This window comes from Chelonia mydas, chromosome 13 (genome assembly GCF_015237465.2).
Source record: "Chelonia mydas isolate rCheMyd1 chromosome 13, rCheMyd1.pri.v2, whole genome shotgun sequence".
NCBI lineage: Eukaryota > Metazoa > Chordata > Testudines > Cheloniidae > Chelonia > Chelonia mydas.
In genome coordinates this window covers 35,268,149-35,288,165 of record NC_051253.2, presented here as the reverse complement: position 1 = coordinate 35,288,165, position 20,017 = coordinate 35,268,149, and the positions used below count along the sequence as shown (strand labels likewise).

The following is a 20,017-nucleotide window of genomic DNA, read 5'->3' as shown; positions in this document are numbered from 1 at the left end:
CCCAGAGGCCCCCAGGGGACCCCACTCCAGCCCTGGCGCCCTGCCCTAAGCGCCTTACTGAGGCGTGAGGCTCAGCAACCAGGCGTCCATCATGAATCCAGTGCGGCGCTCTGAAGGAGAAAGGCAGAAGGGTGACTGGCTAATGATAAGACAACAAGCCCCCAGATCTGATGGCCTCACCTGAGGCGACTTCCCGTGGGTCTCGTGCGTGGTGGGTTCTGGCTCAATGTGCTGGAGGGCAAGCTGCCAGAGATCCCAGAGTGAGGTCAAGTCTAACAGTCCCAATTCTGGGTCCTTATTCCCACCACAACCTCTGACCCCGGCCAGACTTCCGACACCACTGCTAACAACAGTTCTGCCTTGACAGCCGACCCCCACTGGATCTCTGGCCCCACAGTGACCCCCATCTAGTTCACGACTTCTGTCCCCTTCATAATCTCAGCCCCCACTGAAACCCCTGACCAGGGCGTAACCTCCATGTTGTGGCCTTCCACCTGTGACCTCTGACCCCTTTGGAACGCTGATTCAGATACTGCCATGACCTCTGACCCCATCACAGCCTCCTTCCTGCAGCGCAAACTGTGACTCCGTAACCGCTGACCCCAAGGCTGCCTCTGTGACCTCTGACCCCCTCACCAGTGTCTCAACCTGGCCCAGCCCATCTCGCCATTCGGGGCTGAGCCTGGGCGCTGACCCCAGCACCACCCCTGCCAGGCCACCCCTTAAAGGGCCGGCATGACCAACGCCAACCCTGTGTCAACAGCCCTGTCCGCCACCCCACTCTGCGGCAGGCCTGGAACCCAGACTGGCAACACGGGGTTAATTTTGTGGGGGGGCCCATAGGTGGGCCGGTGCGGGCCCCACTTCCGGTGCGCCCCTCCCCCTCGACTTCCGGTGGTGGCTACCAGCGCCGCGGAACGATCGACCGCTCCGCACCCAACGGTTCCTCCAGCGCCCCGCCCCTTGCCCAGGCCGCTGCCGCGCGCGGTGCCTTACGGGAGGGTCGTGGGCGGCCGGCGGGACTACATCTCCCGTGAGGCTGGGCAGCCATTTTGTGTGCGCGGCGCCTCATGGGAAAGGCAGTCCGGCCCCTTGCCGTTCTGAAACACTAGTGGGTGTGAGCGGACTACAACTCCCATCATGCACCGCGAAGGCGGGGGGCCGTTTTCTTTATCATGCTCCTTTGCGCCTCCCGCGCTCTTCGTCCCGCCGAGCCGCTTTGCCTCATGGGAAATGTAGTCCGGTCTCCGGTCGTGCTCAAGGGGTAACAGCTGCGCGAGGACGACAATTCCCATCATGCACTGGGCTCAGGGAGCCCCCCCCCCCCAGTCCCGCCCCCAGCCTCTGCGTTGCCCCATGGGAGCTGTAGTCTCTTGCCTTGTTCTGAACTGGGGCGGGGCTGAGGGGACCACAGCTCCCGTCGTGCCCCGCGGGGCCGGGCTGGAAAGGTGGAGGAAGTGACGTCAGGGAGAGGGCCGCGCGCGCGGAGTCTGCTGGGTAAAAGCCTCAGAACGGTGGGGGCTCGGTTCTGGTTCCGGCTCAGAGGTGAGGAGTTGCCGGGCCACGATGCTGATCAAAGTGAAGGTGAGCGGGGGACCCCAGCGCGGGGGCTGCTGGGAAATGGGGGCGGCTGGTGAGCAAGAGTTGCTGCCCCAGAGCATCCTGGGATAGGTGCTGCCCACTCCCTGCCCTGGTGCATGCTGGGAGAACAGTCTGACAGCAGCGTGTGACCCCCCAGTGCCTTGGGGGCCAGGGGCTGCCCCTGCCCTGGTGCATGATGGGTGAAGGGGGGGTCTCAGGGGATTGCATGGGGGGGAGAACAAGTGAGCAAGAGTTGGTGCCCCAGTGCATGATGGGAAAGCTAGTCCCCAAGGGCATTGTGGGAGAAGCTTGCAGTACCTCTCCCTGCTCTGGCGCACCATGGGATAGAGGGGCAGGGAGCGTGGGCACAGCCCGGCCCCTGTGCACAGGGGAATCCCAGGGGAGCTGCTGCTAACCAGGACTTCCCCTGCTGCTTCCAGACGCTGACCGGGAAGGAGATCGAGATCGACATTGAGCCCACAGACAAGGTACCTGTCCTGGGGGGGTGGGGCTGGGGGAGACCCTGCCCTTCTGGAGACCCTTCCCCCATCCCATTCTCCTGGGATCCAGCATTCAGACCCGCCCCCTCCATCCCTTCCCCACTCTCCTGGGATCCAGACCTTGGTCCTGTCCTCTCTGTCCCAGAAGCCCCTGGGGCAGGGAGTTATTCGGGGTTGGGGGGGAGTTCTCCCGGCTTTTACCTCTCTCTCATACCCCAGGTGGAGCGGATAAAGGAGCGTGTGGAGGAGAAGGAGGGGATCCCACCCCAGCAGCAGCGTCTCATCTACAGCGGCAAGCAGATGTGAGTGGGGGGGAGGGGCGCGATGGTCGATGCAGCCCAGGGCTGTTCTGGGATATCTGAAGTGTAGCAGCCTCTGGTGCATTGTGGGATAGAATCCAGGCAATCTGGCTCTCACTGCCAGCAGAACGTTCCCTAGCGCATTATGGGATAGAATCCAGGCGATCTGGCTCCTAGCCCCCTGTGCTCTAACCACTAGACCCCACTCCCCTCCCAGAGCTTGGAACAGAACCCAGGCATCCTGGCTCCCAGCCTCCCCCATCAGCAGCAGCTTTGCTGGTGCTTAAACTGGGTGGCTGATGACAGCCTGCCCGCCTCCCCTGCCAACCCCTCCAGGCTCTGCCTCTCCCTGGCAGGTGCTGCCCATCTCGCAGACCCCCCAGTGGGGGAGAGAGAGAGAGAGAGATGGAGGCCACAGCAGGGGGCTGGCCCCACTGAGGATGCGCCCTCTGTGCAGAGCCGGTTCTAGGGGCACGGACCAGCTTTTCCTAGCCATCAAACTGTTGGCATGGCCAGCTCCTGGCACGCCGGCAGAGGATCTCCCCCATTTGGGTACCCCAGGGACACTTTGCCACGTATCCCCATGGGCGCCGGGCCAGCTGCCGCCTCCGCTGGGCGATGGGCACCGTTGCTTTGCGTGGCATGGACAGATATGTCCGCGCTCAGGCCGGTAAAATCCCCGTTCCTGCTGCCGGGGCCAGCTCGGTGGCCTGCTGCCTCCGGGACATGTTGGCAGCACCTGTGAGGAACGGTGTGTTCGGGGCCTGCACCGTGCCACAGCTCTCGGGTCGCCAGGGGTTACAGGGCACCCGACAAGAGGCTGTTGGGCTGAATGTTCACACTACGGGGAGGTGGGTGCCCTTTGCCAGCTGGCATAAAGAGCTGTTAGGGCCACCGCCTTTAACCCACTAGCCCCCACTCCCCTGAGGTAGAACCCAGGAGTCCTGGCTCCCAACCCCCGCCCCCTCTAACCACTAGACCCCACTCCCCTCCCACAGCCAGGGATGGAACCCCGGAGTCCTGGCTCCACCCCCATGGCTGGCAGCTGTGTGGTGGCTACGCCCGGCTCATGCCCCCTCTGTCCGTATGTCCCTCCATCTGACCTGCAGGAACGACGAGAAGACTGCGGCCGACTACAAGATCCAGGGTGGCTCCGTCCTCCACCTGGTCTTGGCTCTGCGGGGGGGGCAGCTACGGTGATGGGACCCCCCTACTGGAGCGACAGAGCCCCCCACAAGCACCCCCTGCTCTGCTAGCGCTGTCCGGATGGCTGCTTCCCCCTCCCCCATGGACTCTCAGTGTGGGTGGCCGTCCGTGGGGGGCTGGGGCGGCGTGGTTGTAGCAGTGGCCAGCGCTCGGGGGTCCCCGTTGGTGTCTTGTTCCTTGTGTTTGGATCGCTGAGTGTTAATAAAGGTGTCTCAGTGCAGCAGGATGTGGAGATGCAGCTGCTTCTGGGGTGGGGAGGTGGGGCTGGTTAGAGGGGGGGCCCCTTGCCTGGCACTGAGAGGAGGTTTGGGGGGCTGCTTACAGGGAGACCCCCTCACCCGGTGCTGAGACATGGCCCGGCCCCTCTAGGGGGAGCTGGTTATATGGGGTCCCCTTGCCCAGCATGGAGATGCAGCTGCTCGTGTGTGGTACGGGTGCTGGTATTTGGGGACCTGGCGCTGAGACGTGGCCCCCTCCGAGGGGGGAGGGGCTGGTTATACAGTGAGCCCCACTGAGAGGGGGCCCGTCTGGGGTGGGCGGAAGGGCTGGTTATACGGGGACCCAGCCTGCCAGAAGAGGTGCAGTCAGGGGGCCATGGACCACGCACTTTTTACCAGCGTAAGGGCAAGCCGGGGTGGAGGGGGCGAGGAGGAGTGAGCCGGGGCCAAGGACTTGCAGTGAAGAGACGGGGCGGAAAGGTAGGGCCGGGCCGTGGTTTGGACACCAGTGGGCCCCCTCCTCTGTTAGGGAGCTTCCCTCACCCCTGCGGGGACCCCTCACCCGGCCCTGACATGCAGCTGACTCTGGGGTGGGGCGCAGGAGCCAGTTACACGGTGACCCCGCGCAGGGTGCTGAGCTGCAGCTGGCTCTGGGGTGGTGGTGGGGGGCTGGTTACATGGGGACCCCTCGCCTGCACTGAGCTGCAGCTGGCTCAGGGGTGAGTCTCTGCACTGGGCTCTTTAGCTCCGTGCCCTGGCATGGGCGGGGTTAACTGCGGAGCAGCCTGTCTAGCCTGAGTCTCTATGGCTCAACACGTGAGGCCCAGCTGGCACAGCCCGGCCCTCTCCAGCGATCAGCCGGGTCTGCCCCATCCAGCCCAGACGCTCCCCCTGCTCCCCGTCTGTCCCTCTCTCCAGCCCCCAGACACCCCCCATCTCTCTCTGTTACCCTCCCCCCGACAAAGGGGACCCGATGTGCCACCTCCCTGGGCTGGTTGTGTTTGACCTGGGTGAGTTTGAGGTACGGGGGGGGGGGGGTCCCTGTGGAGCACCGGCAAGGGGAATCGAACCGGGGACCTCTGGAGCTTCTTGCATGAGCTAAAAGCCAACTGCCTGTTAGCTAAGGCTGTGGCAGACCCCTTTCACTCTCTCTAGTGGTCTCAGTGCCATCAGACGGGACAGAGCACCACCCCCAGGAGGTGTGTGGGTTACATGTGTCCCCCGACTCTGGCTGGCATGCTGGAGGGGCAGAGGGGAGGTTTCGGGGGGGGTCTCCCCGCGCCCTGCCTTTGGGTCCTAGCTCTGGGTGAGTTTGGGGCAGTGGGGGGGGGGGCTGTGACTGGAGGGTTTGGGGAGATCTGGGTGGGGGTCACCAGGGGGTTATGGAGTCTGTGTCTCCAGAGACTGGGCTGGGATCCTGGGTGGGGGGGTAGTGTGGGGCACCCCCCAGTGGGGCAGTTGCTAGGTGGGGTCTCCCCACAGCCCTGCGTTCGGGTCCTGGTGATGGGGGTCTCCGTGAAGGGTCACGCCCCTCCTTTCTTGTTACAGATTACACCCTGTGGCCCTTCTGGGTTGACACCCACGTGGACCCCCCCTTCCAGCGGGGCAGGTGGGCAAGGGGAACATGGGGAGGGGGCAGGGGGGAGCGGAAGTTGGCCTAACAGGGAGGAGTATAGGGGTAAGATGGGGAGGGGCCAGGGGGCTATAGATGGGGATATAGGATTTGTGGGGCTATAAGGGAGGGATATAGGAGGTCACGGGAGGGGCTATAGCAGGGTTGGAGGGGAGGGACTATAGGAGGTCAGGGGCCATGGAGTTCAGAGGAGGTTATGGGGCTAAAGCAGGTCTGGGGGGCTATAAGGGAGTGATATATGAGGTCTGAGAGGGCCTATAGGGGGTCAGGGAGGCTATGAGGGAGGGGTATATGGAGTTAGAGGAGGTTATGGGGGCTGTAGGGGGTTAGGGAGGCTATAAGGGAGGGATGCATGGGGTCAGGGGAGGGGCTATTGGGGTCAGAGGTGGCGATAGGGGGTCAGGGAGGGGGGATGGGGCTACAGGGGGTCAGAGGAGGCTATGGGGGTTGGGAGAGGGGCTATGGGGGATGGGGCTATAGGAGGTCAGGGGAGGGGCTCTGGGGGATGAGGCTATAGGGGGTCGGGAGGCTATAGGAGGTCAGGGGAGGGGCCATGGGGTCAGAGGTGGCTATAGGGGGTTGGGAAAGGGGCTATGGGGGATGGGGCTATAGGGGGTCAGGAGAGGGGCTATGGGGATCAGAGGAGGCTATAAGGGAGAGAGATATGGGATCAGGGGAGGGGCTATGGAGGATGGGGCTATAGGAGGTCAGGGGAGGCTATAGGAGGTCAGGGGAGGCTATAGGAGGTCGGGGAGGGGCTGTGGGGTGGCTATAGGGAAGGGCGCTACCAAATTCAGGGTCCATTTGGGTCAATTTCATAGTCATAGGATTTTAAAAATCGTCAGTTTCATGAATCCAGATCTTGAAATCAGAAATGTCCCCTGCGGTGACCGGGGAGCCCCGACCCAAGAGGGGGCTGGGGGGGGTCACACGGTTCTTGGGGGGGGTTGCGGTGTTGCCACCCTGACATCTGTGGTGCTGCTGCTGGTGGCGACACTCCAGGCCAGCAGCCCCGCCCGCCATAACCCCTTTAGGGTCGGGACCCCCAGGTTGAGAAAAGTTCCTGCCCCCCGTGAAATCTGCCCAGTAAAAGCACAGGAGAGACCAGACTTCACAGTCTGTGACACCTTGAATCTGGTAGGGTCCTAGCTATAGAGGTCAGAGAGGCTAGGGGAAGAAGCTATGATGGGTCAGTGGAGGTTATGGGGGCTATAGAGGATTGGGGGCTATAAGGGAGAGATATATGTGGCCAGGGAGGGGTTATACGGGGTCAGAGGCGGTTATGTGGTCTATGGGGACTATAGGGGGTCAGAAGAGGCTATGGGGACTACAGGGGGTAAGAGGGGTTATGGGGGATCAGGGGCTATGGGGGTCAGAGGGGAGGGACTACAGGGGATTGGGAGCTATGGGGGTCAGAGGAGGCTATAAGGAGCCATAGGGGGGAGGGGAGGGGCGGGGCTATAGGGGATCAGGAGCCATGGGGGGTATAGGGGATTGGGGGCTATGGGGGTCAGAGGGGAGGGGCTATAGGGGGTCAGAGGAGGCTATAAGGGACCATAGGGGGTGGAGGGGAGGGGCTAGATGGGATCAGGAGCCATGGGGGGCTATAGGGGGCCAGGGGGGTCAGCGGGGAGGGTACTGGGGCTCCAAGGAGTCGGGTAACCCCCTCTGCCCCCAGGGCTGGCTCGGTGCTGGATGCCCGCGGCCGCCCCGTCCGGCTGTACCCCGAGGTGCTGGCTGTGCTGGAGCGACTGCAGGGCCTGGGCGTCCCCATGGCAGCCGCCTCCCGGTGAGTGTCTGACCCCCGCCCCCTGCGCAACCCTGCGCCCCTGACACCCCAGCCCCTCTGACCACCCCTCTCCCCCCAGGACAGGTGAGACCCGCGGCGCCACCCAGCTGCTGGAGCTCTTCGGCTTGCACAGCTTCCTGCACCGGGTGGAGATCTACCCTGGGGGGAAGAGCGCCCACTTCCACAGGTACCCGCTGCCCCCCCAAACCCCTCCCCTTCCTCAGGTACCCGCTGCACCCCCAAACCCCTCCCCTTCCACAGGTACCTGCTGCCCCCCCAAAACCCTCCACTTCCTCAGGTATCCGCTGCACCCCCAAACCGCTCTGCCCCCCTAAACCCCTCCCCTTCCACAGGTACCCGCTGCCCCCCCAAACCGCGCTGCCCCCCCAAACCCCTCCACTTCCACAGGTACCCGCTGCACCCCAAACCGCGCTGCCCCCCCAAACCCCTCCACTTCCACAGGTAGCTGCTGCACCCCCAAACCGCGCTGCCCCCCCAAACCCCTCCACTTCCACGGGTACACACTGCACCCCCAAACCCTGCTGCACCCCCAAACCCCTCCACTTCCACAGGTACATGCTGCACCCCAAATCGCGCTGCACCCCAAACCCCTCCACTTCCAAAGGTACGTGCTGCACCCCCAAACAGCAGTGCACCCCCAAACCCCCACCCCTCCACTTCCGCAGGTATCTGCTGCACACCCAAACCCCGCTGCACCCGCAAGCCCCCACCCCCCACTTTCACAGGTACCCACTGCACCCCCAAACAGTGCTGCACCCCCCCAACCACCATCCCTCCACTTCCACGGGTACCCGCTGCACCCCCAAACCACACTGCATCCCCAAACACCCACCCCTCCACTTCCACAGGTAGCCACTGCACCCCCAACCCTGCCAAACCCACCTCCATGGGTACCCACTGCACCCCCCATGCCTCCAAACCGCCCATCCCCACTCCACCCTCTTCCACAGGTACCCCCAAGTCCCCAAAGCAGCAGGTACCCCCTGCACCCCTAAACACCACTCCCCCAGCTGAGATCCAGCCTAGGGGGAAGAGCACCCACTTCCCCAAGTAACCCCCCAGATCCCAACCCCCACTGCACCCTTAACCCCCCCCCCCGAACCCCTATACTGCCAGCCCTGAGTCTGCCCCTCCCCCCACCCAGGCTGCAGCAGGACACCGGGGTCCCCTTCGCCCAGATGCTGTTCTTCGACGACGAGGAGCGCAACATCCGGGATGTCAGCAAGCTAGGTGGGCAAGGCGGGGTGACCACAGATTCCGCCCCCCCCGGGTGCCCCCAGCCCTCCTGGGCAGGACTCCCCTGCCAGCCCCACATGGGTGAATGTTGGGGGAGGGTCCAGGGAGGGAATGGGGGGAGGAGTCAGGGACTGGGATGTTGCGGGGGGAGGGGAGCAAATGGAGGGGTGGGGCAGGGGTGAATGGTGGGGGTCACCCCCACTCTCTTCTTCTCCTCCCCCAGGTGTCACCTGCGTCCTGGTCCCCAATGGAATGACCCAGGCGCTCCTCACCCAGGGGCTGGAGGCCTTCGCTCGCTCCTGCCCCCCCGCACCGGTGCCCCACACTGCGCCTCCCCAAGGGGCAGAATAAACTCCAGAGTGACTGAGCCTCTGTGTCCCTCTGTGTGCGCAAGGGGGGGGGATAACAGCCTACTACAGCTGCAGGCACGGGTGTGTGATAACAACCTGCTGTGGGGGTGGGAAGGGGGTGTCCGAGACAGATAACAGCCTACTACTGCTGTGTGTGTGCGCGTGTGAGAGAGATAACAGCCTACTACTGCTGTGTGTGTGCGCGTGTGAGAGAGAGAACAACCTACTACTGCTGTGTGTGCGCGTGTGAGAGAGAGAGAGAGAGAGAACAACCTACTACTGCTGTGTATGTGCGTGTGTGTGAGAGAGAGAGAGAACAACCTACTGCTGTGTGTGTGCATGTGTGAAAGAGAGAGAGAGAACAACCTACTACTGCTGTGTGTGTGTGAGAGAGAGAGAGAACAACCTACTACTGCTGTGTGTGTGTGAGAGAGAACCTGGTATTGCTGGTGATGGGGGGGGTATAAGAGACCGATAACAATCTACTACTGCCGTGTGTGCGTGTGGCTAAGTGAGATAACCTACTGCTGCTGCTGGCTGTGGGGCAGGGGCTGCTCCCTGCCCCAGCTCCGCCCCCCCACCCCTTATCCCTCCCTGGGCCGGCCCTGCTCTGGACCACTCGCCTAGGTTCGAGCCCAGCCCATGCTGTGGGGGAGGGGAGATATCAACCTACTGCTGCTGCCAGGAGTGCCCGGTCACTCTGGGGTGGGACCCTGAATGTCCCCACCCCGCAGCTGAGCCCCCCGCCCCAATCCTTCCCACTTGTACTGATCTTTGGGGGGGGGGGGGGGGCTGTGCCATCTCCAAAACTCTGGGGTGTTGGGGCCCTAGGGAGAACCCCCCCATCGGAGTGAATGCTAAGGGGGACTCCCTCTGCCCCCCACGCCTGTGGGGAGGAATTTGGGGGTGTCGCTGGGAGCACGGGAGAGTCCTGGCACCAGAGATGTGAAGGTGGGGGGCTGCATCCGAAAAGCCAAAGGGTGGTAGAGAGGTCCCTCTCTAGGTGTGAACTTCAGGGGGGCTGTTCTGCCCCCTCTGTGTGGGGGGTCAGAGTATTGGGTGCAGTGTTGTGCTCCCCACTAGGTCCCAACCACAACCACCTCAGGGTTTACAATTCTGGGGGGTTCAGCCCAGAGCCCCCCTTTTCTAGCTGCCTTGAAATCGGGGTTCAGGTGGAGGACCTCAAAATAAAAGGTTGAGAATATAGAGTGGCATTCTTTACCCCCTTGGCACGGTGCCCCCAGGTCCCCACCACTGAGCCCCCCTCTTTTCCCAGCCTCCTCACACTGCACCCCATAGGTTTGGGCTCTCTTTATTGGGGGTTCAGCTCCCCTTCTCTGGCAGCTTTGCAACCTTCAGCTGGGTTCCGCTGCCCCCCCGCTTCTTCTCACCGTGCAGGGGCAAGGAGGGGGTCCTGGGCAGCACCCGCCCCCCCTCAGCCCGCACCCCCCAGGCCGCCTCCAGCGCCCGCAGCTCGGTGTGGGGCCGCTCGCCCTGGAAACGCTGGACCCACGGCGTCTGCAGCAGGTCCAGCACCGTGGGGCGCCGGGGCACCGGGCACAGCAGCCGGTGCACTAGGTCCTGGGGGGGGGCAAAGGGGAGCGTTAAGGGCCCCGCTGTCTGCCTGGCCCCCGTGGCCCACTTGCTCCCTCCACTGGGCCTGGCCCCTCTTGATCTGCCCCCCCCAGTCTGTCCAGCCCCACCATGGTCCACCCAGCCCCCATGAGCCACTCCCCTCTCCACTGGGCCTGGCTTCCCCTGATCCTCCTGGCCCGACCTCAAATGGCACCCAGCCCCCCACAGTTGGCTCACTCCCCTCCACTGGGTCTGGACCCCCTCGATCTGCACGACCCCCGCCCCCCGATCTGTCCAGCCCTCTGTGGTCCGCTTGCCTTGTCATGGGGCCCCGTCCCCCTCGATCCACCTGGCCTCCCCATGACCCACCAAGCCTGCCTCAAACACTGCCCAGCCCCCCATGATCTGTCCAGCCCCCCATGGATCACCCAGTCCCTCCAGTCCACCCACCAGTGTCCAGCCCCCTGCTCTGTGTCCCACATTGTCTGCCCAGCCCCCCACGATCCACCTAACTCCCTACATCTGCCCAGCCACACCTGGGTCTGCTGGGTGCTGCCTGCCAGTCTGGCCCCCCAACCCACCACGCCCCCTGCGGGCCAGCTCCCCCACTCCCTGCCGGCCACTCAGCGCCCCCTGTTGGCCTGCAGCCCTCCCAGCTCCCGGTGCCCCCTGCTGCCCCCCCCCCCCCCCCCCGCCCACCTTGCACTCCTCGGAGACATGCGGCTGGGGAGGGAAGGTCACCTCCTTCTGGGTCTCTCGCAGCAGGCGCTTGAGGTTGGTGTCGTCGAAGGGCAGGTGGGCCACGACCAGCGTGTAGAGGATCACGCCCATGCTCCAGATATCGGCCAGGAAGGGGTTGTAGGGCAGCCCCAGCAAGATCTCGGGGCAGGCATAGGCGAAGCTGCCGCAGTAGGTCTGGCTTAGGGGGCTGGAGCCTGCCAGCAGTGGGTACGAGGGACTGGCCGGCGGCTGGGCTTGCGGCACCACCTGCTTGGAAAAGCCGAAGTCCGAGATCTTCACGTTCTCCCGCTTGTCCAGCAGCAGGTTCTCCAGCTTCAGGTCCCTGCAGGAGGCAGCGGGGGGTCGGCGGGGGTGCAGGGCTGCCCCTAGGGGGCGCTGGGGATGGGGATGGGGCGCGGGGCCTTTCCTCTCTAGGGGGTGCCGGCTCTGATCCGGCCGCAGGGCAGGGACTGGCTGGCTTAGGGAATGGGGCGTGGGGCCTTTCCCCTCTACAGGCACTGGCTCATGGTGCCAGTGGGCAGGGGGCCCCCAAGGGTCTGTGGGTCCCCCAGAAGGCCTGTGGGGTGTCCCCCAGGAAGCCTGCAGAGCACTCAGTGGCCTGTCTGGGGCTTGAGGGGCAGATCCAAGAGGTGGAATGCAGCATGGCTGGGACTCAGGGCTGGAGAGCTCTGGGGGGGAGCGCCGGGGGGGCAGGCTTGGCCAGCCAGGGTGGGGGCTGCTCGGTTTCATGGCGGTGCCTGGGTGAGATAATATTCCCCCAACCCGCCGCCTCAAGCCACATGTGGTGCAGGTGGCGGAGGGGAAGCTGGTAAACTGAGGCCCGCTCCGCAAGGCTGGAGGTGGCAGAGGGGCACCGGGAAAGGCGGTGGGACTGGGGGGCTGGCGGTGCCAGGGAGCCAGCCCCCCAGCAGGGAGGGGAATGGCACAACCCCCAATAGAGCAGGACCCACTGTAATTCCCCAGTGGCGGTGGGCGCCCCCTACTGGCTGCAGCCTGCGGCTTGGCTCCGCGGGGGCTGGCGGGCGCGGCCCCTCACCGGTGCACGATGGCCTTGCTGTGCAGGTAGGCCACGCCCAGGGTGAGCTGGGCGAACCAGCGGCCGGCCAGGGGCTCGGCGCAGGGCCCCGAGCTCTGGATCCACTCGAGGATGTCGCCGCCGGGCGCCAGCTCCATGATGATGTAATGCCGCGACGTGGTCTCGATGGCCTGGTAGAAGGTGATCAAGTACTTGTGGTGCAGGCCCTTCATCACCTGCGGGCGGCGAGGGGTTAACGGCGCCCGCCTGCCCCCCGGTGTCCCCGGCCCCACAGTGCCCCCTGCTGATCCCCCCACCCCATGGTGCCCACTGCCCCATAGTGCCCCCTGCTGAGCCCCCAGTCCCACAGCATCCCCTGATGATCCCCCCCGGCCTGCCCCCTTCCCCACAGCGTCCCCTGCTGATCCCCCCCTGCCCCACGGCACCTCCTGACCCACAGCGCCCCCTGTCCTGCCCCCTCAGCATCCCATGACCATCCCGCCTGCCCAGCTCCCCACCCCACGGCACCCACAGCCTGGCCCCCACACCCCACGGCACCCCCTCGCTACCTGGATCTCGCGGGGCAGGAATTTGTTGAGATAGTCATCGGATGCCTTCTTCTTGGAGATGATTTTGATGGCCACCTTGGCCTTCTGCTTGGTGAAATACGCCTCGTAGACAATGCCATAGGAGCCGTGGCCGATGATCTTGCCCAGCTGGTAGCCGTACTGGTCCATGACGGACAGGTAGGGGGCCGAGGGGGCTGTCTCCACCATGACGGCCTCTTGCCCCTCTGGGGGCGCTGGGGGGTCAGTGCATCTGGTGCCAGAGAGTCACCCCTCTGGGGGCGGGGCAGGCAGTTAGATCCTAGCTGGGACCCCCAATGAAACCCCTGGACCCCAGTGGGGCTGGGTCTCCAATGAGCCAACCCATGGGGCTCTGACCCACCTTAACCTCCCTCCCTACATGAGGTTGTGACCTCCAGGAACCCTCCCACTCCCCACTGGGGCTGTGAGCCCCCCAAGAACCTCCCTGACCTCCCCCAGCTCCCCATTGGGGCTGTGACCCCCCCCCCACAAGAACTGCCTTGGCCTCCCACAGCTCCCCACTGGGGCTGTGACCCCCCAAGAACTCCCCCGGCTCCCCACTGGGGCTGTGACCCCGCTGACCCCCCTCACCTGCTTTGCTCCGTCCCCCAACCCGGTGACCAGAATCGCCCCCCGACTCCACGGTTCCGCCAACGTCGCCCCAGCGTTCCACCAGCCCCCATTGGCCGATGCCTGTTACCGGGGCTACCGGGGGGGCGGGGTCCACACTGGGAGCGGGCACAGTGGCATTGGGGGGGCCCTCAGCATTTGGGGGATACTGGGATATTGGGGGACACTACAGAGGTCTTTTTTGTAGGGGGCAATGGGGCTTGTTTGGGGATCATGGGGAAAGGTGGAGCATTGGGGGACTTATTTGAGGGGCCACAAAAGACCCTCATTTTGGGGGAATCACTGAGGCAGTGGAGGGCCACTAAGGAATTTGCGGGGTCTTAAATTGAGGAGGTAATGGGGCATCTGAAGGCTCATAAATGGGGGTCTCAATTTGGGGAAGCACTGAGAAATTGGGGGTCCGTATATCGGGGTCACTGTGGTATTTGGGGTTCTTAATTTGGGGGCACTGGGGGTTTGGGGTCTCTTAATTTGTGGGCCATGGGGATCAACTTGAGGGACACTGAGAAACTGGGTGCTTTGGAGGGCCATTTGAATTTGGGGGGTTCAATTTGGGGGTCCCTGAGAAATTGGGGGGTTATATTGCAGCCATTGTGGAATTTGGGGCTCTTAATTTGTGGGAGGCCTTGGGATAATGGGGTCTGTAGAGGACCCTTATTTGGGGGAGACCAGCTGCCCCCTCCCCATTTGCTGCGCCGCACACCCTAACATTGACCCTCCGGGAAACGGCTTCCTGGCCCTTTAAGAGACTGTCCGACGGCGGGGCGGGGCCCCCTCAGGCGCTGGAAGTGCGTCACGCTGAGGGCACGAAGCCCGTTGGGGGTGCTGAGGGCGGAAGTAGGGGACGGACGTGGCTGGGGCTGCCTTGGCGATCGCCTGAAGGACCTCGACGCGTTTTGGTCCCTGGCTCCGCCCAGGGAGGGACCCCGGCGGTGGGAGCTGCGCTTCCCGTTGGTGGGGACCTGGGGGAGCCGGCGTGGGTGGCGGCCAGCGGCAGGGAGTGGGGTGGGGGGACCCAAGGATCAGGCGCCAGGAGCATGTTCTAGAGCCGCGAGGCCCCCGGCTGGGTGCAGTTGCCTGGCTGCTCGCCGGCTGCTAGGGACACCCCGCTGCCGGGCGCGGGGCCACGGGACCTTCCACGCAGCAGGCGCGGCCCGGGCAGCCTCCGGTCAGCGGGGGCGGGTCAGTGGGGGGGCGTGAGGACCCCAGGCGGGCGGCGGGTCAGGGGGGTGATTCAGTGGGGGGGGGGGGGGCGAGGACGCTGGTCCCCGTGTGCTGGGGCAGGTTGTTTTCCATGTGTAGTGTGCGTGCCTCAGTTTCCCCGACGTGCTGCACGTAGCACGAGGGGGAGGGGCAGGCATCCGTGCGGAAGGCTCCAGAGATCCAGGGAAACTGAGGCACGTGCTCTCTGCACACAAAATAGTGGGAAAAACCCGCTTCGTCCCGCCTGGGGCCCTCGGGGCTCTCAGGAGCTCTGGCCCCGCCAGTGTGGGCGCCACGAGGGCGTTCGGGCCAATGGCCGCCCCCAGCTGGCACCGCGGGCGCCTTGCCAGTCTGTCACCACCGGCACCAGGCGGGTCAGAGGAGCAAATCCCCGGCCCTTCGTCTAGGCTCGTTTGCCAGGGACGTACGCCCCAATTTCGGGTCCGGCTTGTGGGCGTCGTGAGTATGTCAAGCCTGGCACCGGGGCGTGCGTGCGGGGCAGGGGTCCCAGGAGCACGGGTTGGCGTGATCCAGGGATATCCAATGGCTAGAGCACCGCAGGGGCGGCTGGGGGGCTCTGTCATTGGGTGCTGACTACCCCAGGTGGGAGAGAACCCAGGTGTCCTGAGGACCTGGCTTCACTGCCTCTTGTCCCTTGTCTCCTGCCTTCCTTCTCCAGACCCTGCCCCATCTCCCCCTTGACCGCCCACCCCATGGCGCCCCACCAGCCCTGGCTGCTGCTCCTCCTGCTGGCTTCCTGGCCGCTCCCGGGCTCCTCCGAGACCCGCTACCAGCCTGGGGACCCCGTTGTGCTCTACGTCAACAAGGTGGGGCCGTACCACAACCCCCAGGAGACCTACCACTACTACCAGCTGCCCGTGTGCTCTCCGGAAAAGATCCAGCACAAGAGCCTGAGCCTCGGGGAGGTCCTGGATGGGGACCGCATGGCCGAGTCCATGTACCAGATCCGCTTCCGGGAAAGCGTGGAGAAGACGGTCCTGTGCGTGAAGACGCTCACGCTGGATCAGGTAGACTGGGCCCGGATGCCTGGGTTACATCCCTGGGTCGAGGAGCGTGAGCATGGGCCAATGAGTTTACAGCAGGAGCTGGGACTGCCTAGGTTCTGTCCCAGGAACAGAGCATGGGAGCTCAGATCAGGAATCAGGACTCCTGGGTTCTGTACCCAGCTCTGGATGGGAGCAGGGGCTAGTGGGTGAGGACTGGGAGCCAGGACTCCTGGGTTCTATCCTAGCTCTGAGAGGGGAGTGGGTTCTAGTGGGATAGACCAGGAGGGGCTGGGCGCCAGGACTCCTGGGTCCTACCCCCGTCTGTTTCCTGGCAGGTGGAGCGCCTCCGGCAGGCCATTGAGGAGCTGTACTACTTTGAGTTTGTGGTGGACGACATCCCGCTGCGAGGATTTGTGGGGTACATGGAGGAGAGTGGCTTTCTGCCCCACAGCCACAAGATCGGGCTGTGGACCCACCTGGACTTCCATCTGGAGTGGAACGGCGACCGTATCATCTACGCTAACGTCAGCGTGCGAGATGTCAAGCCGCACAGCCTGGACGACGTCCGCGGGCCCGGGCCTCTCTCCCTGACCCACACCTACAGTGTCCGCTGGTCTGAGACGGCTTCGGAGCGGCGGGGGGAGCGGCGGGGCCGAGGAGATGATGGGGGCTTCTTCCCCCACACCCTGGAGATCCACTGGCTCTCCATCATCAACTCCATGGTGCTGGTCTTTCTTCTGGTGGGCTTCGTGGTGGTCATCCTCATGCGGGTGCTAAAGAATGATCTGGCCCGGTACAACCTGGATGAAGAAGCTTCCTCCTCCTCCTCCGGGGACGACTTCGACCAGGGGGACAACGGCTGGAAGATCATCCACACCGACGTCTTCCGCTTCCCTCCCTGCCGCAGCCTCCTCTGCGCCGTCCTGGGCGTAGGCAGCCAGTTCCTGGCGCTGGGCACCGGCATCATTGCCATGGCCCTGCTAGGCATGTTCAACGTCCACCGGCACGGCGCCATCAACTCCGCCGCCATCCTGCTCTACGCCCTGACCTGCTGCATCTCCGGCTACGTCTCCAGCAACTTCTACCGGCAAGTCGGGGGCGAGCGTTGGGTCTGGAACATCGTGCTGACCACCAGCCTCTTCTCCGGTGAGGCCCTGGAGTCCCCCATCTCTGCCCAGGTTCCCCGGGGTTCCTTTTGCCCAGGGGAGGCGATTTGGGTGCACTGGCTGGGTCTGGGTGATCCCCTCTGTCTCTTCCTAGTGCCTTTGGCCCCTCACCCCGAGGGCAAAATGTAGGGTCTCTATGGCCTCCTAGGGGTGGTAGGTTGCACTTCTGTGATTCCAGTGGGAAGCAGAGTGTCTCTCTGGTCCCCAGGGGAGTCTCTCTGATCCCTTGGGGAGGTGGTCTGAGTCTCTTTGGTCCCCCTGACCTGCCTCCTGTCCTCCCAGCCCCCTTCTTCGTGACGTGGAGCGTGGTGAACTCGGTGCACTGGGCCAATGGCTCGACACAGGCCCTTCCGGCCACCACCATCCTGCTGCTGCTGACGGTCTGGCTGCTGGTGGGCTTCCCCCTCACCGTTATCGGGGGCATCTTCGGCAAGAACCGGGCTGGCCCCTTCGACGCACCCTGCCGCACCAAGAACATCGCCCGCGAGATCCCACCACAGCCCTGGTACAAGGCCACGCTGGTGCACATGACCATCGGGGGCTTCCTGCCCTTCAGGTGAGCCCCACTCCCGCTTTCTGTGCGCCTGCCACCTCACTTCCTCCCCTTCCAGTGAGCACCCCCTCCACTTCCTGTCTGCCATGCTCTCCATAGGAGGTGCCACTGCTTCCTGTCTCACCCCTCCCTGCCACTTCCCAGGTTGGCACCTTCGTTTTCCCGCTTACTCTTACCTAGACAGTCATGTCGCTTTCTCCCGAGTACGCCACTTCCTGTTTCGCCCTTCCCACTTTCTGTCTTCTGGGCACTTGATGACATCACCTGCTTGGCATGAGCCAATCACATCCCTTCGCCTCTCCGGACGGCCTATTTCATCCCCCAAACAGTGGGATCCCACCTCTGCCCCCCAGCTGACCCTGTCTCTCTCTTATCCTCCAGTGCCATCTCTGTGGAGCTCTACTACATCTTCGCCACGGTGTGGGGCCGGGAGCAGTACACCCTCTACGGCATCCTCTTCTTCGTCTTCGCCATCTTGCTGAGCGTGGGCGCCTGCATCTCCATCGCCCTCACCTACTTCCAGCTCTCGGGCGAGGACTACCGCTGGTGGTGGCGCTCGGTGCTCAGCGCCGGCTCCACCGGCGTCTTCATCTTCCTCTACTCTGTCTTCTACTACTCACGCCGCTCCAACATGTCGGGCGCGGTGCAGACCGTGGAGTTCTTCGGCTACTCCCTCCTCACAGGCTACGTCTTCTTCCTCATGTTGGGCACCGTCTCCTTCTTCGCCTCGCTCAAGTTTATCCGCTACATCTACGTCAACCTCAAGATGGATTGAGGGACCCTCTCCAGTTGGCTGTGGTGGCTGGCCAACTGGTGGGGACGGTCAAATTTACTTCCCTTAAAGATCTCTCTCATAGTCTGGGGCTTCTATGGAGTTCCTTTCCCATTGGCCATGACGCTTGGCCAGCTGGTGGTTAGAGATGGCTCTCTTAAAGATCTCTTCTCTCATTGACTGTAATGTCCAGCCAATCAGCAAGTATGGATCCCCTAAGGATCTCTTCTCCCATTGGCTGTAATGCCCGGCTAGTCAGTGGCTATGGATCCTCCAAAGAGCTCCCCTTCCGTTGGATGGGACTGCTACAGAGCTCCCCTCCCATTGACCAAGATGTTCAGCCAATCGGCCGGCATGACAAAAGATGGCGACCCTAAAAAGCGCCCCTCCATTGGCTGGGACCATTAAGGATCTTACCCTCCTATTGGCTGAGATGTCTGGCCAGTCACAGGGCACCATTAAAGATTGTCCCACATCCATCATTGCCTTTAATTGGGTAGGATGACCAGCCGACTGACCAGTTCACTCCCATTGGCTGGGACTGTTGGCCAGTTCGCTTGTGATGGGGGACCAGCTACTCCACTCCTATTGGTCAGGATGACTGGCCAATCAGGTGATGGGAATGGACTGACTTGGGGGGAGAGGGCAGGTGTCCAGTTCCCTGGATCCCCATGAGATTCCCTTGGGGGCTAAAGCTTGAAAGTGGATCCCTCCCAAAGGGGAAGGCACAGGTAGATCCTGTTTGGGGCTGGGAGTGGATCCCCATGTGAGATCCCTGCATGTGGACAGGGCAGGTTGTGGATCGCTGGTGGATCTGCTGGATCCCCATGGGGTTGAGAGTGGATCCATTGTGGAAGTGGATCCCCTGCAGCCAGCTGAGTCCCCTCTTAGGGATGGGCCCCCCATACCTGATTGGGTCCCCCACAGGTAGCTGGATCCCCTGGTAGGTTGCGAGCAGAGGGAGGCCAGATTCCTTGTGGGACTGGGAGCAGATCCTATGATAAGATCCCTGATGGGGAGGAGTAGATCCCTCACGGGCAATTGGCTGGATCGCTGGGGGCTTCCCCAGATCAACTGGCTCCCATGTGGGGCTGGCAGTAGATCCCCCATGGCAAGCAGGATTGCCTGGTAAGATCCCCTTGTGGTGGCACGGATCACGGGGGGGCAGGATCTAGTGGAGAGCAGATCCCATGTAGGGCTGGCAGAGTATCCCAGAGACCTCAGTCGGGAGGGGGCTACACCCCACAACCCCCACCTCCATTGCTGGCTGCGTGCAGACACCTGTAGTGCTATTGCTATATATGGGGGGGTAGCAGGGTGCGCCGGGGGGCTGGGGCAGTTGATTATTTTATTTGTATTTGATTTGGTTGGTTCTGATGATTTCTTTTTACGGATCTCAGAATAAAGTTTATTAATAAAAATTAGTGTGGGGGTGTCTATAGAACCCAGGAGTCCTGGCTCTCCGACCCCACTCCTCTCTCAGAGCCAGGGAGAGAACTCAGATGTCCGGCTCTCAGCTGTGCGGCGCGGAAGGGGTTAACCCCCGGCCTTTCCGCTGGTTGCACGAGTCCTCCTGGGCCACGGAGGGGCGGGGCACGAGGGGCGGGGCCTGGGGCCGCTCTATCTCCCGGAAGCTGGGACTCGTCTGCTCCTCCCCACGTGCTGCTGTGCGGGACTCGCTGGCTGCTGAGCCCAGGCCCCTCCCACCCGACCTGAGGTCCCCCCCTCTATTGCAGGGCCCTGCTCCCTGCTGCGGCCCCCCCGGGCCTGAGCCCCCCATTGCAGGACCCCCTCCCCCCCAGCCTGAGTCCCCCATTGCAGGGCCCCCTCCCCCCGGCCTGAGCCCCCCCATTGCAGGGCCCCCCCGCTGCCCCCCCCGGCCTGAGCCCCCCCATTACAGAACCCCCTCCCCCCGGCCTGAGCCACCCCATTGCA

General features: G+C 63.6%; 4 protein-coding genes across 12 annotated transcripts; 3 read left to right on the top strand and 1 right to left on the bottom strand.

The window, feature by feature from the left end:
- Positions 1-893: 893 nt before the first annotated feature.
- Positions 894-3,806, top strand: LOC102944852 (NEDD8 ubiquitin like modifier). 3 transcript variants are annotated; one of them, XM_007065398.4, is made up of 4 exons: positions 894-1,584; positions 2,022-2,069; positions 2,301-2,383; positions 3,490-3,806. In XM_007065398.4, the coding sequence occupies exons 1-4, from the start codon at positions 1,567-1,569 to the stop codon at positions 3,578-3,580; spliced, it is 240 nt and encodes a 79-aa protein (XP_007065460.2). In that variant the 5' UTR covers positions 894-1,566; the 3' UTR covers positions 3,581-3,806. The 3 variants fall into 3 exon arrangements, with proteins under 3 accessions (XP_007065460.2, XP_043382844.1, XP_037772027.1); XM_037916099.1 differs by having other exon boundaries at positions 1,427-1,584; positions 3,379-3,806; XM_043526909.1 differs by lacking the exon at positions 2,022-2,069 and having other exon boundaries at positions 1,413-1,584; positions 3,379-3,806.
- A 680-nt stretch (positions 3,807-4,486) lies between these two features.
- LOC114020747 (magnesium-dependent phosphatase 1) lies at positions 4,487-8,850 on the top strand. Of its 3 annotated transcripts, none has more exons than XM_037916098.2 (6): positions 4,487-4,814; positions 5,353-5,413; positions 7,116-7,226; positions 7,306-7,413; positions 8,392-8,477; positions 8,707-8,850. In XM_037916098.2, the coding sequence occupies exons 1-6, from the start codon at positions 4,778-4,780 to the stop codon at positions 8,832-8,834; spliced, it is 531 nt and encodes a 176-aa protein (XP_037772026.1). In that variant the 5' UTR covers positions 4,487-4,777; the 3' UTR covers positions 8,835-8,850. The 3 variants fall into 3 exon arrangements, with proteins under 3 accessions (XP_037772026.1, XP_043382837.1, XP_043382836.1); XM_043526901.1 differs by lacking the exon at positions 4,487-4,814 and adding an exon at positions 4,872-5,110; XM_043526902.1 differs by lacking the exons at positions 4,487-4,814; positions 7,116-7,226 and adding an exon at positions 4,858-5,110.
- Positions 8,851-10,156: 1,306 nt separating this feature from the next.
- Positions 10,157-13,199, bottom strand: TSSK4 (testis specific serine kinase 4). The gene is made up of 4 exons (XM_043527359.1): positions 12,734-13,199; positions 12,186-12,400; positions 11,108-11,471; positions 10,157-10,414 (listed from the first exon to the last, which is right to left on the bottom strand). The coding sequence occupies exons 1-4, from the start codon at positions 12,938-12,940 to the stop codon at positions 10,157-10,159; spliced, it is 1,044 nt and encodes a 347-aa protein (XP_043383294.1). The 5' UTR covers positions 12,941-13,199.
- Positions 13,200-14,149: 950 nt separating this feature from the next.
- TM9SF1 (transmembrane 9 superfamily member 1) lies at positions 14,150-19,503 on the top strand. Of its 5 annotated transcripts, none has more exons than XM_007065392.4 (5): positions 14,150-14,335; positions 15,264-15,612; positions 15,927-16,737; positions 17,040-17,313; positions 17,692-19,503. In XM_007065392.4, the coding sequence occupies exons 2-5, from the start codon at positions 15,298-15,300 to the stop codon at positions 18,083-18,085; spliced, it is 1,794 nt and encodes a 597-aa protein (XP_007065454.3). In that variant the 5' UTR covers positions 14,150-14,335; positions 15,264-15,297; the 3' UTR covers positions 18,086-19,503. The 5 variants fall into 5 exon arrangements, with proteins under 5 accessions (XP_007065454.3, XP_037771807.1, XP_037771809.1 ...); XM_037915879.2 differs by having other exon boundaries at positions 14,290-14,549; XM_037915881.2 differs by having other exon boundaries at positions 14,318-14,563.
- The last annotated feature ends 514 nt before the right edge of the window (positions 19,504-20,017 follow it).

Coding starts and splice junctions, on each gene's coding strand:
- LOC114020747 (XM_043526901.1), top strand. CDS start 5,017: ATGTGTCCCCCGACTCTGGCTGGCATGCTGGAGGGGCAGAGGGGAGGT. Junction 5,111..5,352: donor CCTTTGGGTCCTAGCTCTGG/GTGAGTTTGGGG, acceptor TTCTTGTTACAG/ATTACACCCTGTGGCCCTTC. Junction 8,478..8,706: donor CCGGGATGTCAGCAAGCTAG/GTGGGCAAGGCG, acceptor CTCCTCCCCCAG/GTGTCACCTGCGTCCTGGTC.
- LOC102944852 (XM_037916099.1), top strand. Junction 2,070..2,300: donor ACATTGAGCCCACAGACAAG/GTACCTGTCCTG, acceptor CTCATACCCCAG/GTGGAGCGGATAAAGGAGCG. Junction 2,384..3,378: donor ATCTACAGCGGCAAGCAGAT/GTGAGTGGGGGG, acceptor CCCCTCCCACAG/CCAGGGATGGAACCCCGGAG.
- TSSK4 (XM_043527359.1), bottom strand. CDS start 12,940: ATGGTGGAGACAGCCCCCTCGGCCCCCTACCTGTCCGTCATGGACCAG. Junction 11,472..12,185: donor AGCAAGGCCATCGTGCACCG/GTGAGGGGCCGC, acceptor TGCCTCCTGCAG/GGACCTGAAGCTGGAGAACC. Junction 10,415..11,107: donor ATGTCTCCGAGGAGTGCAAG/GTGGGCGGGGGG, acceptor GCCCCCCCCCAG/GACCTAGTGCACCGGCTGCT.
- TM9SF1 (XM_007065392.4), top strand. CDS start 15,298: ATGGCGCCCCACCAGCCCTGGCTGCTGCTCCTCCTGCTGGCTTCCTGG. Junction 15,613..15,926: donor AGACGCTCACGCTGGATCAG/GTAGACTGGGCC, acceptor GTTTCCTGGCAG/GTGGAGCGCCTCCGGCAGGC. Junction 17,314..17,691: donor GGGGGCTTCCTGCCCTTCAG/GTGAGCCCCACT, acceptor CTTATCCTCCAG/TGCCATCTCTGTGGAGCTCT.